At 45.6% G+C, this 18,031-nt stretch overlaps 1 protein-coding gene across 2 annotated transcripts in view; it reads right to left on the bottom strand.

Annotated features, from left to right (window-relative positions):
• Positions 1–18,031, bottom strand: part of Lrrc1 (leucine rich repeat containing 1) — an 83,383-nt gene that overhangs the window by 17,083 nt on the left and 48,269 nt on the right. For both annotated transcript variants that reach the window (XM_048347604.1, XM_048347605.1), the window contains exons 3-10: positions 15,635–15,713; positions 13,709–13,798; positions 8,489–8,545; positions 8,197–8,260; positions 7,259–7,333; positions 6,265–6,409; positions 2,486–2,604; positions 1,407–1,490 (exon numbers count right to left, since the gene is read on the bottom strand). In XM_048347604.1, the coding sequence (XP_048203561.1) occupies positions 1,407–1,490; positions 2,486–2,604; positions 6,265–6,409; positions 7,259–7,333; positions 8,197–8,260; positions 8,489–8,545; positions 13,709–13,798; positions 15,635–15,713 (713 nt within the window). The remainder of the gene's footprint in view (positions 1–1,406; positions 1,491–2,485; positions 2,605–6,264; positions 6,410–7,258; positions 7,334–8,196; positions 8,261–8,488; positions 8,546–13,708; positions 13,799–15,634; positions 15,714–18,031) is intronic.

Raw genomic sequence — 18,031 nt, forward strand, 5'->3', positions numbered from 1 at the left:
TTTGCTTTATTGTTTAGAGACTGGAACCAAAGTGTTTGATGACAGAATCTTTTTTGTTGTTGTTCCAGTTTGTCTAAGACAGAGACAAGTCATTCTGCTGAGCCAGGGCTCATATTTAAGCATATCTCGAGTTAGAAGCATGCCAGCTTATAACCAATAGACACTTGTTTCCCCTCAGAAAAAGCTGGCCTTCATACCCAGAAAACACTGGGCACTGCAGGCAGAAAGCCCAGGAGGAAAGGCAACATGACAGGCCATGCTCATTCACGTTGACTAGTGGCCCTCAGCTCTGGCTGGCTGGATGAAATTACCCTAAAACCGATATTAGAATGAGTCAAAACAGAGAACTACGAGGAAAACAGTCTGGAGCCAGAGATCAGTTCACACAGGAAACAGCCTCTTTAAGGGAGGGCCCAGCAAAGACGAAGCCTCACCAACGCTCAGCTGATGGGGAAGAGGGAAGCTCAAACTTAGTTTTAGGCTCTATTATTTGAAAGCGGGTAGAGTAAGGTCAAGGGGAGAGGGAGAAGAACGCTGTCAGGAATTCAATGTATATCCCACCAAATTAAGAAAAGCGAGCAAAGGGGTGGGGTGGAAGGGAGGGATGAGACTGCTGAATGTTTTATTCATCAACTGCTTTGTTGAATGCCAATTCCTTTGTACAAATACAAAGGGAGGGAGAGCACAAAGGGAGGGTGGGAGGGAAACCAGCCTTGTCTGACCCTTTTCCAATCAAGCTCTTCTTGTTCCCAGCAGAACTCTTCACCAAGCCTTCTAGAAGCTCCTTTGATCTACTGTGGGCATTTTCCTCATGGTTAACACCTCCATCTCCTGTGACAGAATTCAGGTGCTCATCTCCTAGGTCCACACACACACTCTCCATGATGGAAGGTGATTGTTTCTTCTCTCTGCTGGGAGCCCTGACAAGAGAACTCAGCGTCCCAGGAGCTTTGGCTCGTAGTAGCTCCCACTGGCCTTGCTCTCTACCATGACTGCTGAAAGTTCACTCAGTCCCATCTCAGACAGGAAGGCATGGAAATCTCTGCCCAGGAACATGGCTCCACGGAGAGTCATTGTTCTAATCACAATGACTATGGGGCGGAATTTAATTTCACACCAAATTCAAGCATTAAACCCAGCTTAAACTCCCAAATTATCCATTTATGTCCATGTATCAACGTTTTTTCTCTGCCAAGCCCTAAATGTCAACCTATTTCTTCCTTTAAAATTTTATCAATTCACCTTTTCAAACTCCTCTTCATACTACTGATGACCATTCTTTGATAAAAAGTTTCTCCAACCTGCTTTATACACATTCCTTTACAAAATGCCACATTCGTCTTTTAAACATTGAAAATATCACTTCTTCATAATTACTACCACATTAATTCTCTAATAGCACATACCTCTTTTGGTAAAGACATTAATTTATTTCTGTCCACATTCAAGTTGCTCAACTTCTTAAGTTTTCCAATGCTTTTAGGTAAGGTCTGAAAAAAAGAACATTTTTATTATTGATGTAGCACATATTTCTAACATAGCTGAGAAAATCCTATTTGCATAGACTATCCAGCAAAAGAAACAAAGGCTTTTTCCTGACTACAAGAAGCTCATAACTATCCCTTGGAGAGAGTCAAATAAAATATGCTGAATTTTAGTTGATGTGATGTTTCAAAGAAGTAAAATCAAAGACCAACAGAGCAATACCTAGCTGAGAGGAAATGACTGCTCTTCAGCGCAACCAAGGCTGCCAGGAGGAGAACAACAGTGAGGATTGTTATCAACACTGTCTAACACCACAGAGGGAGACAGGCAGCGCTGGGAACTGCCACCCCACCTGCAGATGGCATGGCTGCTGAAACAGCTTGGCGAGAGGCGTGGCAGGGCTCTCCGCACTCTGAGTCCTCGCTCTTCCCTTGCTGTCTGTCTCTGCTCTTTCGCCTAAAGACTGCTCCCTTGGCAGGGAGAGGAAGCCCGGGCCACATGTGCAGCCCTGCGGCTGCCTCCGCCCCAGCTCGGAGATGGAATCAGCAGCCGCCTTGGCGAACACGCATCAGACACCATTCGCTAGCTCTCCCGGTAAAAGGCACTCCTAAGCCCCAAGCTGCCAGGGCTTGTCCTGACAATCCACCATGTCTTTGCGCCTCTTACTTGTTCCAGCAGTCCCTGAACAACATCCCACGGAGGCTCTGTGACAGAGCCATCAACAGGTCCGTCGGTGACTTAATCCTCACTCAGATGCAGAGGCGGCAGTTGAGCACCTGGACCCCAAGTCCCACACTAGGAGCCCACCCAGGACCAGGACAGGGGGGCTGACATGCTGCTTTGCTTAAGCAGGCTAAAAGTTGATCCCCGTGCCATGCGTGGCACGCCAGGTTCCGTTCTGAGGGGCCACATGAGGACATTCCCAGCGAGTCCATGGGAACTGCAAGTACGCGGGATCGAACCCCAGCACGTCTTCATTATAGTGTCAAGCCACACTCACCAGGAGTCGATTTTCTGTAAGAACTAACTCGGTGAGACTTTCACAGTCCCCCACTGCTTCAGGCAACTGGGCAAGTCTGTTCTGATCCACCTTCAGAATTGACAGCTTCTTTAGCTTTCCTGCAAAAGTATTATTTAAACTCATTAGTGATGACTGTTTTCCTGATCACCACTTGGTATTTCCTATGGCTGACATTTTTTTGTCTTAAACAGCTACTGAGATTTTTTCCTCTCAGCCAGCTTTTCACATTATGAAATTACATCACTCATTCAATCACTGGAGTCTGAGAGTTAGACTAATTTGTTCAGAACATCAAAAACAGTAATTAGAAACAAATCATTTTAAAAGGCACTACCTAAAAATATTCTATCCGAGCCAGAGCCAGAAAATTTAAAGAGCCAACAGCAGGCTTTTGATGCATCTTCAACATGAGTTGTTTTGTATACTAAAGGGACCTTCATTCTACCCCAAGAGTCATCCCAGCCAAAAATAATAAGGTGTGGGTTACTAAATCGCCTATGAGTGCATTTCTAGATGCACAGAACAAAGCACACCCTTAAGAAGCCATAGTGAGGAGTGAGCCTGCCTCATTCTGAGAGGGGAGCTGCTCACAAGCTATGCCGACAGGCCACGGGAAAGAAGAATGAGTCTACCTGCAGGGTCCTCAGAGTCCCCACTGACACAGGGCATGATGGGAAAATGAACCGATTGTTAAGCTCCTTATTTAGCACAATCAATATCCTGCTACTGCATCCCTGGGGGTTGTGCACCTGCCCTCACTACCAGGGGATCCAAGAATCCTTCAGTGCTCCTTAGGTTGCAATGGTGCCCAACCGAGAAGGCTTAGCTATGCCCCACAAGAAGTCTGTGGCCTCTCCCAGCTCCCAGCAATCACGTACCAGTTTCTTCACTGAGACACCCAAAGTAATTTGTAACAAATAACTTTGCTCTTTAAAATTCTTTTTTTTAATTTTTATTGTCAAACTGATGTACAGAGAGGATACATTTTCATACCTTAGGCATTGATACATTTCTTATACTGTTTGGTACCTCCTCCCTCATTCCCCCCTCCCCCTCCCCCTTTTCCTTTCCCCCCATGAGTTGTTCAGTTGATTTACACCAAACAGTTTTGCAAGTATTGCTTTTGTAGTCATTTGTCTTTTGACCCTGTGTTTCTCGATTTTGGTATTCCTTTTCAGTTTCCTAGTTCTAATACCAATATACATGGTTTCCAATGTACTCAGATAAGATACAGAGATAGTGCAGGTACAACCACAGGAAGGGGATACAAGAGGATCATCAATAATAGATGCTACAGTTTCACATGGCATGTTGAAAGTAATTACAACAGTGATATAACAGTCGTTTCCATAACATGGTGTTCATTTCACTTAGCATCATCTTATGTATCCATAAGGGTATAGCTATTGGGCTCTTGTGAGCCTCTGCTTTGACTTGCCTAAACCTGTGCTAATTATTCCCTATGAGGGAGACCACAGAGTCCATGTTTCTTTAGGTCTGGCTCACTTCACTTAGTATAATTTTTTCCAAGTCCTTCCATTTCCTTACAAATGGGGCAATGTCATTCTTTCTGATAGAGGCATAAAATTCCATTGTGTATATGTACCACATTTTCCTGATCCATTCGTCTACTGAGGGGCATCTGGGTTGGTTCCATATTCTAGCTGTGACAAATTGTGCTGCGATGAACATTGTTGTGCTGGTGGCTTTAGTGTGTTCTTGTTTGTGGTCTTTTGGGTAGATGCCTAAAACTGGGGCTCCTGAGTCATAGGGGAGCTCTTATGTTTAGCCTTCTGAGGAATCTCCACACCACTTTTCAGAGTGGCTGAACCAGTTTACATTCCCACCAACAATGTAATAGGGTTCCCTTTTGGCCACATCCCCTCCAACAATTGTTATTGTTAGTTTTCTTGATATAGGACATTATTACTGGGGTGAGATGGAATCTCAATGATGTTTTGATTTGCATTTCTTTTATGGCCAGTGATGTAGAACACTTTTTCATATGTCTCTTGGCCATTCTCATTTCCTCATCAGAGAAGTCTCTTTGTAAGTCTTTAGCCTACTTGTTGAGGGGGTTATTGGTTCTTTGCAGTTTTGTTTTGGAGGAAGGTAATTTTTTTTAGTTCTGCATATATTTTAGATATGAGGCCTTTGTCTATTGAATGGCCGGTAAAGATCTTCTCCCAGTCTGTGGGCTTTCTGATTATCTTGCAAGCTATGTCCTTTGCCCTGCAGAAGCTCTGCAGTTTGATGCAGTCCCATTTGTCCATCCTTTCTTTGATTTGTTGCATTTCTGGGTCTTTGTTAAGGAAGTTCCATCCTGTGCCAAGGAGCCCAAGTGTTTCTCCTACTCCTTCCTTTAGTGTTTTCAGGGTATCTGTTTTAATTTCGAGGTCTTTGATCCATTTGGAATTGATTTTGGTGCAGGGTGATATATAAGGATCTAGTTTTAGTTTGTTGTATGTGTTGAACCAGTTTTGCCAGCACCAATTGTTAAAGAGGCTATCTTTCTTCCAGACTATTTTTTTTAGCTTCTTTATCAAAGATTAAGTAGGCATAGTTCTGTGGGTTCATTTCTGAGTCTTCAATTCTGTTCCATTGGTCTTCAGGACTGTTCCAGTGCCAATACCAAGCTGTTTTTATTAATATAACTTTATAATACAGCTTGAAGTTTGGTATTGTAATTCCTCCAGCACTGTTCTTTCTGCTTAGGATTGTTTTTGCTATTCTGGGTCTTTTATTGCTCCATATGAATTTCTGGATTGCTTCCTCTATTTCATTAAAAAATGATGTCCCTCTATAGACAGCCCTTTGAGTGCCTGGCCTGACAGGCAGTTCGGGCCTGCTACTTTTTCCTTTCCTAAGCAACAAAACCTGCCTGGGCTTTATACCATCCCCAGATGTCATACTTGAATCTCCTTAAACATTTCTACACAGTCAAAATCCTCATCAGTTTTCCAGCCAGTTTTGACCAAACACAATGTCTATATTCCTGTGCAGTTACTATTAACAGTTACCATTCCATCTTGACCAAAGAGCAGACATAAAGTAGTCAGTCACATAGCTTCCCCAGTTACTGGAAATCTTACAACTTCTTCCTTTGATGTTTGCAGTAAAAATTAAGAGAGCAACCCCATGACAACCACACTATGGCTAAATAGTTCCTCATAACTTCTATATGGCTTTGCTCTAGTGAAGCTAACAGCTCACTTCTGTTATGCCTTCTCTGTGTTGCAGTTCTCACACTGGGCTCTTCCTTTATAGTAAAGAAAATGTTTGGCTTATTTTTAAATAAAACACATACAGTGGTTAAAAAATTCCCAACTTACTATAAAAGTCTCAATTCAATCACACCATTTCTCCCTTTGAGAGGATCTTCCCTCTGCCATGCAGTTACTTTCTCATAAACTGTTTAAGATGCTGAATCAGAAATGTCCTGGTGATTGTTCATATGCCTTAAACTCATCCTATGATCTAGCAGACCCCTACTGAAGTCACTAGGATGTTGATGAAGTAAATAACGAGTCAACATGACTCGTCAAGATGACCGTAATACTTGCAAGGAGAAAAACTTAAATCTATTATATTTATGGTTTTCCTTCTTTAAAAACAAGCAAAAGAGCCACATTCTCAGCACGTGAGAGGAGTGGGCAGAGCATTGGAGCGGCTCCTACTGATCAAGATGACCTCATCAGCATGACCTCATCAGGATGACCTCCGGTGGTACCTTAGCAGCCAGTGCTTTCAACACTCACCAATGCCATCTGGAATTGTCTCCAGTAAATTCTGAGAAATTACTAAATCCGTTAAAGAAGCCAGGCCGCTGATTTCTTCAGGAAGTCTTTCCAACCTGTTCTCAGAGACATCTAAGCACAGCAGGTTCTTCAGGTTTCCTATTTCCTGCATCAAAGGCATAGAGAAACTCATGCTCAAACCTGTCACAGAACAGGAATTTGTTAGTCATTTTTACCAATGAGGTCCTAAAGTTGTAAGAATGTTTCTTTAGCATATACTCAAGTAGGAAGGCAGCACAGATTTCTGGGCCCTCTTTCCATGGAAATGAGAAGTGTAAACGACAAGACTCGGAGCTCTGCCTCCCTCAGGTGTGCAATCCTGCCCACTTAACAGCTGAACATAAGGTGTGGAGGGAGTGAGGGGAGAGCAAGTCCAATTCTCCGTGTTTGGAATTCACCACTAATCAGCAGCCTGCCCTGGGAGGCAATGGGCTCACATGGGGGAGCGGGGAAACCCTGAGATCTTCTCTGCTAAGAAACCATCTACTTTCTCCTTCCTTCCATCACAAGCAGTGCCTGTTAGCACAAGCATCAAGCCACCTGCTCCTCTGCAACATGAACACACAGATCTGTTGACAGCTTCGGCATCAGCAAGAAAGAAAAGCATACCACCGCTTTTCACGAAACAGCCCATGGATGGGCACAGTCACGCGGCTTGACTGACCTTTCCTCACCTCCAATGCACCAGATGCACGTGCTCCTCGCTTTCCCACCCCCACTTCCTCGGAGGCCCTCTCTCCTTACCCTCCCGATGCACCGGCCAGCTTTACGACAGTGTTCTGTGCTTTGCCATTTTTCCATGGAAACGCAAAATTATAAAAGCTCAATGCGCCTTTTCAATCAACGATCCCAACCATTGAGATCCTGCTCTGAAAACTCTGATGCAGGGTCAGAGAGCACAGGCTACTACTGTTAGTGCAGGGCGTGTGGGCAACACCATGAAGCTCTCGGTTACCTGAGGTAAATCTGACAACTGGTTCCCATCCAGCCAGAGGTCCTTCAGATGAAAGAGAGCTCCGATGGATTCCGGCTAAAACGAAAAGCAACAATGTCATGGTAACAAAGATCCAAGTCTGACACTTCCATTAAGAAAGAAAGAATTATAAAGCATCAGCTAATACTTGAGATGATCCTAGTTACTCATGAGATGGAGATCAGGAAGGTTATGGCTCAAGATCACTGTGAGGCAAAAAGAAAAAAAAAAAAATGAGACCCAACCTCAGTAAGAAGCCAGATGTGATGGCATACAACTGCACAATCCCAGAGCTCAAGACACATGGGTAGGAGGAGCGCAGCCTGAGGTCAACGCTGGGCAAAACACAAAACTAAAGAAAAAGAGGGCTGGGGACATAGCTCCCATGGTAGGGAGCCTGCCTAACAAGCACGAGGCCCCACGTTCAAGTCCGGAATGCTAATATTAATAATAACAAGAGATAGGGACTGTAGTGGGTGTCTGTGGTTTCTTTTCTAATATCAAACTATCCTTAAGAATGCCAATTGTAAGCTGGGAATGTGGCTTAGTGGTCGAGGCTTGCCTAGCATGCATGAAGCCCTGGGTTCCATTCCTCAGCACCACATACACAGAAAAAGCCAGAAGTGGTATTGCGCCTCATGTGGTAGAACACTAGCCTTGAGCAAAAGAATCTCAGGGACAGTGCCCAGGCCCTGAGTTCAGGCCCAGGGACTAGCAAAAACATAAAGAAAGAATGCCAATCATTTCCCATCATGAACCCTCCCACAATCAAGTCATAGTTTGTACCACTGTGAACTGAGCGCCCTTGCCAATGTCCCCAAGTTCTGTGGAGACCCAACTCCACATACACCTCTCCTCAAATCACCTGTGATGATCAAGGGCAGAGGTAAGTTCCACCCCTCCATTGGTTACAGACTTACCAAGTTATAGAGTTCATTATTTCCTAGATCAAGTTCTTCTAGTCTCCGCAGTTGGGTAAGAGAGCTATTTAAAACAAACACAATGTTCAGTGAGGATTTAGACATGCAGAGCAATATGGAATCCCTTGCCCGGACTATTACGCAAAACTAGGACTCGTCCAGATTTTATGATGGTAAGACTACTACCAGATGGCAGCATGTCTCAAGGTGGGTGGCAAAAGACAGATTTTTTTCTTTAACATAATGCTATAGTCCTTTGAAAAATATTTAAAATTCATTTACTGTGACTTACTCAGGAAGATACGTAAGAAGATTCTCTCTCAGTTCCAGTGAAGCCAGGTTATAAAGGCTAGAAACAGAAAGAGAGGAACGTCAGGGAGATTCCCGGATGCGTCCTTCCTCCTCCTCCACCACCACGTACGATCAACAGTCAGACCCCACGTCACTTCCCCAGGCAACCGTGTTGTCGTCACCACCCTGCCCCCATTAAATCCACAAGTCTTAACAAGTATGAGTACGGTGAACCGACTGCACGCATCATGCTCACAAGGCACCCCACTGCAGGACTTTGCCCATCTGGCTTGGAAATAACTCACTGGCTCTCCAGAGCAAGCGCAAAGGCCAGCCTCGGGATCTCGGAGGCTGCCGCAGACAGCGCCACCTTCCCCCGGGAGGAGCTGAGACGGCAGACCAGGCCTGTTTACAGAGCGGTGGGCGTCTCTCCCAGACGTCCGCTGACGTGCAGTTCACGGGGCACGTGACTGTGTGCACTGACTTCACACGCGGAAGCCACCATCTGCTGTTCCTAGCCTCACGCGTCCCAGCAGCCTGCTCCTGGCGCACACTCTTCCCCTTGTGTGTAGCCCGGTACGGGAGCAGGGTGCTGAGCGGCGGGTGTTTTCTCCACACCCTGAGTACGTGGATCAGCTCTGACGGGCAGAGGCCAGGGGACAGCCTGCGAAGCCCTCAAGCACTGCTACGTCTGCATGGCGCCGCTTGCGGGCTCCGAGAACAAGGGACACGTCTGCTACCTCTAGGCACCTGGGCTTCACACCAACCTGCTCCTGCTTGCTAATATCATGCAGAAATATTCAGGCTGGCAGGGCTTTATTTCTGGGCTGGTAGGAAGCAGATATTACCCCCAATTCCCTAATCCAGCGTAATCCTCCACTCTCCCGCTTTTTAACAAAAAAGCCAGAAGCATGGGAACTAAAAAGCTGATTTCTAACACCACTGACTGGAGAGCAAAACCATGGGTTTGGTTCTCAGCAGCAGCTTGCCTGGGTGAATCCTAAACCCCAGAGCGGCCCCCCTCCCTCCCGCCAGGGCTCCAAAGACAGCTGGAGTGACCACGCACGGATGCAACGAGGGGTCAGACACTGATTCAGAAGTAAGTGATCTCCTGTGCAGTCCTCCAGAATATAGCACCAGGGTAGTATCTGTCTGCATCGAGAAAATCTACGCAGCCCAAACATCTTTGCATCTCTTACAGGCTCTAACAACAGGACACTAGGAAGCTGCTAAGAGTGAGGGAGGGATCTTCAACTCATTCTGAGGACTTCCGAGCCCCAAGCTCTTAATCACCAGGCCAAGAAGGACAAGGAGCCCTGGACTCAATATACACGCACCCTTTATTTCAGCCAATGCCAAGTATTACAGAGACTAAGAACGCATCTAAAACCTTCACAAAATGTGGTCACAAATTAGACACAAAATGTGCGATGTGAATCATTAGTCTTTAATAGTCCTGCTACTAAAAATGATACTGTTTGCAGTTTAGACAACAGAATTTTTATAACTGCTTCAAGAATTGACTCATGGATATGGAAAGTAAAAAGCAGACAGGGAGCTGGAACAAGGTCTCCAGATTCACCAGGAAGCCTGCAAGGTCAACCGCTGAAGCCTGTCCCCTCTCGCTCTGAGAAGGTAAGTCTGATTTGTAGATTGGTCAATACATACATAAATACAGACACACAGTCACAGACAGACAGGCAGGCATGCACGCACGCACACACACACACGTTTCTCTGTTCTCCTCAGTTAACAGATTCTCGTCTCATCTCTTAAGCCACACACCCAGTATTTTGAACAGTTGCACAGTACTTCATTGACTGTGCATTCCTTCGTGTTTTCAACCACTCCCTTATTAACAGACACTCATTCAATTTCTGACACAGTAAATTACTATGTAACGTGAATGCAATGGTCTCTTCCTCCTCTAGGAAAATCCGAGGGTTTCTGTCCTCCCTGCCCTCTTGGGGACCAGCCCCTCAAGACCAGTGCATAAGCTCTACCCCCCCCCCCCCCCGCAACGTGCTGCCACTCATTCTTGGGACCTCCGTAGCAGGACAAGAGGCCTATCCCTACAGGCAGAATATAGGCCATCACGTTTTTAGGCTTCTCTCTCAGGGACCGTGACTGGGAACTTAGAGAGATTTACATCCATTTGGATTGTTTTCCCATATAGTGACCAAAATCTTTAAGAAAACAAATAGAAAAGGAAATTAGGACAAAAGAGTGCCCTGCAAAAGTATACACATGACAACAAGATTGGGGGTAACAACCTTGATGGAGAACACAGAGCTGCTCGCAAGTACTGCTCACCACCACCACGTCAGCTTTGCAGAAGCCTCTGCTTACAAATGTCCTCCTGGTAGCTCTGCTGGGGGGGGGGGGGGGGTTTAAACCCAGAGCCTCACACAAGCTGAGCTGCCCTCTGCTACTACTGAGCTATGACACCCACCCCAAATCTGAAAAACAAAAACTCTTTGTTCTTAAAACAATAAGTCAGGGGGCTGGGGATATGGCCTAGTGGCTAGAGCGCTTGCCTCGTATACATGAGGCCCTGGGTTCGATTCCCCAGCACCACATATACAGAAAAATGGCCAGAAGTGGCGCTGTGGCTCAAGTGGCAGAGTGCTAGCCTTGAGCAAAAAGAAGCCAGGGACAGTGCTCAGGCCCTGAGTCCAAGCCCCAGGACTGGCGCAAAAAAAAAAAAAAACCAACAATAAGTCGGTTCTGGTAATTCCAGGTCTCCGGAACTCAGCAGCCCACGTGACAGCAGCGTGTGAAAGGAAGTCTCCTCTTGGGCCACCATCCAGGACAGCCAGGATGGGGCAGGGCGAAGGGCCACGCAGCTCACTAGTTCAAGTCCGTGGAAATTGAGGCCACCATTCCCAAGGGCACAGACACAGAACCAGACCCACACACGTGGCTCACCAGAGACCCTAAGGAGCGTTCACATGTCCTCCTTCCACCAGCAAAGCGTCGCCTTAGCGACTCAGTGATAACCCCGAGCGCCCTGGGCCGCCCTGGCACGGTGCTGGCTCACTCTCCAACAGCACTACGCTTTGAGCAGAGACTGGAACAAAGCGGGAAACACAGACATCGAGCCTAACTTCTAGGGTATGGTACCCACTTCTTTAGCAACAATGAGTAAGAACTTTCACAGAGAGAGTTACCCAGAGACAAAGACGAAATCCCCAGAAGGTCCATGGGCCCCCCTCATCCTCAGGTGCTCCTCAGCTCCCCTGGAGATTGATCACCCTCACCCTCGTGCCCAGAGCGCCAGGAAACTGGAACCCTCCAGCTCTGTGCGGCCCCGCCCTGTGGAAGGGCTCCTGAGACCATGACCGTACTCGCGAGCTCACAGGGCAAGTATACTGGCAAAAAGTGAAAGCATAGTGTACTCCACATAAAAACATGGGCTTCGGGGAGGGGGGAGGGCTGGGGGAGAACAACGAGGGAGGAGGTAACAAGTAGGACAAGAAAGGTACTCACTACCTTCCATATGTAACTTATAACTCCTCTGTACATCACCTTGACAATAAAATTAATTTTTTAAAAATGGGCTTGCCAGCTGAAGCGGGTCACAGGAAGGAAAAGAGCAGGAAAGGTGTTGGTTCAAAATTCCTGTGGCCTAATATCTGTCATCTACAGAGAACTAAAAAAACTAAGCCCCTCCAAGCCCAGTAAACCAGTTAGGAAATGGGCAAAGGAGCTAAAGAGAGACTTCACAGGAGAAGAGATAAAAATGGCAAAGAAACATAGGAGGAAATGCTCAACATCCCTGGCAGTAAAGGAAATGCAAATAAAAACAACCCTGAGATACCACCTCACTCCAGTTAGAATGGCCTATACTCTGAACTCAGACAACAACAAATGCTGGAGGGGCTGTGGGGAAAGAGAAACCCTCCTCCATTGTTGGTGGGAGTGCAAATTAGTACAACCACTTTGGAGAACAGTATGGAGGTTTCTCAAAAAGCTCAATATAGACCCACCCTATGACCCAGCCATACTACTCCTAGGCATCTATCCTAAACAGCAAACCCCAAGATATCAAAAAGACATTTGTACTTCCATGTTTATCACGGCACAATTCACAATAACCAAATTATGGAAACAACCCAGATGCCCCTCTACAGATGAATGGATCCAAAAAATGTGGTACCTATACACAATGGAATACTACACAGCGATTAGAAATGATAAAATATTGATATTCGCAGGGAAATGGTCAGAACTTGAACAAATAATGTTGAGCAAGACAAGCCTAGAACACAGAAAACAAAGGGGCATGATCTCCCTGATATATGACTGTTAAGGTGGGGGGAGGGGGACAGTAGAGACCAGGTCTGCGAAACAAAAAACTTCTTGCCAAATGGTATTTCCCACAAGTGTGGGTCAGCGACTTTACATTATGTAACTAAAACCAAACAACTAAAAAAAAACAACTCCTGTGGACCTTTCAGAACAGCCATGTCAGATGACTGGGCTCAGCCACTCAAGGTGATGCTCAAAGAGCAGATTTCTGCAAGACACATACAACAGCAGAGAAACCACTAGGATGCCCGGAGCACTATACCAGATGAAGCTAGCAGGGCTGGGTGCAGATTTCAGTGCTTGTGCATGAGCCTTGCTTGACCTGGCCCACTCTGCATCCCAGAGAACAGTGAGAGGACGGCCTGCTGGGGGCAGTGCTCAACGGCGGTGTGTTTCCCTCTCACCATTATGTTCCTCACCATGGTTACATCCCCCTAGCCCTGCAGGCCAGGCGGCAATGCGGAAATTCACCAACCTGCTCCACCCAGCCCGCCCAGCCCCTTCCCAGCTCGTCTGTACTCTCCAAACACCGTGGTCACCCCTGTTCTCAGGGGCTACCATCCCATAGAGCAGATGTTTAGGACACTTGCTGTGAGCTTTCAGCAGGGTACTTCTGGCTCTTCTGCTCGTGGATTCAAATGACCGAGTGGACATCTCCAATAGTATTTACTACTAGGAAATAAACAGGCCGCTTTGCTTAAGTTTGCTACTTCTTTAGAATCCATCAATGTAAAGAAAGCTTGCAAACAAATTACATTTATTACTAGTGCCATGTAGAAGCACACTTTATAACCAACTTGGAGATAACTGAAGGATGGGCAGATGGTCTCCTACATAGAGGATAAGAACATGAAAGGAAAGTCCCACATGGAACGCATGTACTGGACATATTTGGAAAAAAAAAACTTACTTGCCAATATTTTCAGGCAGAGACTGCAGGGAGATGTCATTTACAGAAAGACAAGTTAAATTCTGTAACTCAGGAAAGCTTTCTGGCAACCTAGAACAAAAGAGCTTGTTAACTGAAGTAGTAGTGTATACAGAGCACAAAAACAATTCTAAGATGCTTGTTGAAATAATATCCTAAAATTACATCCTGTGATGACATAATCGCCTAGTCTTTTTTACATTACCAATACTTACAAGGAAAAAAAAGCACAAAGATTTCATCTAGTTAATAGAAAAACAGAGCATGATACACATCATGGAGAGGGTGATGCAGAATTAATCATCAAAGGGGTAAATACAGAAGTTCTCAGAATACAGGAGAAGCATTACAAAGCCCTGGGAAGGAAAAGCCCCAACTATTCTGTAGCTGAAGCGCCAAACACAAAAGTGCTTCACTGACTGGTGAAAATAAAGAGAAAACGTGACCAGTGCATGGGATCATAAAACATAAGACGGCTGCTCAATCATTTTTTTCTTCTATTGTTTCTAATTCCCAAAGAATGACTTAGAACTGATCAGCTGACCGCCAACTGCTACTTTGTTTCTTCAATTCAAGCTGTCACCCATTGGGTATAATTGTACGGTTTTACTACATTCTACACAAAGATACTTTTAACATGTGCCCAAGCCATTAAGAATAGTAAAACTTCAAAATAAGATTATTTAAAATGTACAGAGAAGGGCTGGGGATATAGCCTAGTGGCAAGAGTGCCTGCCTCGGATACACGAGGACCTAGGTTCAATTCCCCAGCACCACATATACAGAAAATGGCCAGAAGCGGCGCTGTGGCTCAAGTGGCAGAGTGCTAGCCTTGAGCGGGAAGAAGCCAGGGACAGTGCTCAGGCCCTGAGTCCAAGGCCCAGGACTGGCCAAAAAAAAAAAAAAAAAAAAATGTACAGAGAAATTTTAGTTTCCTATGGCTACCAGTATTTGTAGGGAGACAGGCACATGGCTGCAGGTGAAAAGACGCTTGCATCTATGATGAGATGTAGTTTAGACCCACAAATCTAGTGCACCCAACAGAGGAGAGACTTCTGGCTTCGGCAGTTGTACTTAGGGAGTCCCAAGAAACCCTAGAAATGAACCTGCTGGCCCCGAAAGGCCACGGCTCCCAGGGGCTGTCCCTGCATTTGCACCTGGGTATCGTGCACTCATCCCGACAACACAGAACTTCACAAGACTCCGCCGAACTAAGCCCGGAGCCCTGCAGAGGACCTCGGAGCTGTCAGCCAGGCCAGGCAGCGTGCTAGGCAACCCCAGGAGCCCTGCGAGGACCCTCAGAGCTGTCAGCCAGGCCAGGCAGAGGGCTAGGCAACCCCAGGAGCCCTGCGAGGACCCTCAGAGCTGTCAGCAGGCCAGGCAGAGGGCTAGGCAACCCCAGGAGCCCTGCGAGGACCCTCAGAGCTGTCAGCCAGGCCAGGCAGCGAGCTAGACAACCCCAGAAGCAAAATCCCCACAGCTATTGCAAAAGTAAGGAAACAATAGTGCTGCCAGTTTTTGCTTTCTTCAAGAGAGTTAGAAGGAAGTTGAGATTACAAGTCTAATAAGAGTTCTCTTTGGATAATTATGCTGTAAGCTTTCTGTGAGTTTAGAACTCAGTTCTGTCCCTTAAGACAAGAAGGATCCAATGGGGATTTATAAACAACCCCAAATATTCAGACTGGTCCTCCCATCCCTACTACCTCTTTTCAGAGTTTCCATCAATAGAATAGTGTGCCTCTCATTATCCATTATTTATTAATACATATCTGGGAAAGCCAGTTCTTCTTGATAAAGCCAGAAGACCATCTAGGTGCCTCTGATATGGGAAAAATGGCTGTATCCATGGCTTGCCTCTGGAAAAAGAAACCCTTAGAACTAGAAACAGGACTGAAGTAGCAACATCACCTGGTCAGTGGGTTTCCGCTGAAGTCGGCTATCTGCAGTGCTTTACAGAATGAGATGCTCTCGGGAATTTCAGGAATATCTGAAAGAGTAAAGGAAACATACCCCTGTTAGCATCTTTATTATTTACGACAGACCACAGTCACAGGAGAATATCCAGGCGTACTACTTCCAATCCCACACGCCACCAACGATGAGAACACTTGTTCTTGCCTTCCTAGAGGAAGACACATCTTTGCAGAGGAACATTCAAGATAAACATCACAAGGCACATCCACCACCATCTGAAATGTCACTGAACATACTTAGATCTTATTTCCACTGAACTCTCTCTATGCTTTATTTTCTTTTTTCCTTATCCTTTCTTATGGCTGGATTGGTACAAGCATTCTAAAGAAGAATATTGCTAAACTATGAGTTTTCTTCTGACTGTAAACATAAGAATTTGGAAAGTGTGAAAATCCTAAAGGAGCAAATAGAAACAACCAGGATTACCCAGAGATAATGTATTACTCGGGAGTATTTTCAATACCCACATTGTGTGTAAGTGTTTCAGAATACTAGAGGTTTTTTGTTTTGTTTTGTTTTGCCAGTCCTGGGCCTTGAACTCAGGGCCTGAGCACTGTCCCTGGCTTCTTTTTTGCTCAAGGTTAGCACTCGGCCACTGGAGCCACAGCACCACTTCTGGCCATTTTCTATATATGTGGTGCTGGGGAATCAAACCTAGGGCTTCATGTATACGAGGTGAGCACTCTTGCCACTAGGCCATATTCAGAATACTGGATTTGTGACATTTTCAATATATATTTATTCTACAAACTTTTTAACCTATCAGTTTTTCCAAATAGTTTCTCATTCTTACTGGCGAAAGAGTACATTGCATGTATTTTCAAACTCGATTTATCCAATCCTCTGTTGCTGAACACTTCAGTTGATTCCAAGTTCTTGATGTTATATTTATACCCATTTCTTGGACTAAGTTCCCAGAAGTGAAATTACTATTGCAATGGAAAGCCTTAGCATCTCTGGAGCATTTTGGTAAGTCAGGTGAATTTAATTGCTTTAGAGGAAGGCAGGCTGCACCTTTTACCTCCACCAGCCCAAACAAAGGGCCAAAGTCAATATCTCTCCTCCTCTTTTCTTTGTTTTCATTCTTAAAGGTGTCAGTCTGTTGCTAAAATACTTCAGCTACCTTTTTTTTCTGTTCTTGTTATTACTAATAATAAAGAATGTGTTTTCTGTATGTTTACTGGCCACGAAATATTTGTGATTTTAAACTAGTTACAACTGTTAGTTTGAATTCCTCTTTCTCTTAGTACGAAGTCAAAGATTATAGCTGTGAGGGTCTTAAAAGGTTACTTCACAGCATTTAATTTCAAACACACTATATTTTGGATATATTAGCATAGAGGAGTCTAAAATAACGATGGTTCTCTCCGTCTCTTTTATTCATTTGGAGAACACAATCTGAGCCCAAGTATACTCAGCGCTCCTAAAAGGGCGGGGGGGGGGGGGGTTCTTTGCCTCAGCAGCCACAAAGCAATCAGATGCTACTTGAGCACTTTGAGTTTAAAAACCCCAAATACTTAAATGTGTGGTAACATTTTTCTCACACAATTCTCTTATTTGCACAGTCTGACATGAGGTATTGATGGACAGACGGACAGATGGAGAGATACCGTCTTTTCTACAGTTGAGTCCAGAGTGGGTTTTTGGAAACTCACTAACACGTGCAGGCCTAAGGTTCAACCCCAGCCACAGCTTCTTTCATCAACACTACCTGATTTCCTCGCTCGTTGTTAAGGGTGACGGAGCCTCAGGGACCCGCAGGGAGCGGCCATCCCTCCGGGCCCGGCTCCCGGTGTCTCCATGCAGAGCATGGCACTGCCATGTGCGCTGCTAGAGAACCACTGACTGCACACCCAAACTTCATCTCCCTCTCTCACCTCTACAAAACTTACCTCCAGACGACCTCATGCAAGACCCAGAACTTTGAAATCATTCGGGTTTAGTTACCTGTGTGTTTCTAGTGCTTGAAAGCTGCCCTGGCTTCTCGTGTTGGCATCTGCACCAAGCACCTTCACTTACATCGTTAAATGCTATGGACAAGGCAAAGCACAGCACAAAGACAGAGCCTACATTCTCCCCGCCACCCCCACCCCTCTGTGAAAGGACCTAGGACAGCAATGGGGCTCTGGCTTTCATGCTGAGAGACGTGGGGTTGTGGGAGTGTGTGCTGGCCGGCAAGAATGCTCCAGAGGCCACACACAGGATAAAGGTGTGCACAATCACTGCCTTTCAACCACAGCAACACTCCTTAATTTCTAGCATAACACTTTAGAGGAAAATTAGAAATTGCTGCCAACTACTTATTTTTGCCCAGAGAAAGTTCCATGGAAA

The sequence above is a fragment of the Perognathus longimembris genome, chromosome 6 (genome assembly GCF_023159225.1).
Source record: "Perognathus longimembris pacificus isolate PPM17 chromosome 6, ASM2315922v1, whole genome shotgun sequence".
Lineage (NCBI taxonomy): Eukaryota > Metazoa > Chordata > Mammalia > Rodentia > Heteromyidae > Perognathus > Perognathus longimembris.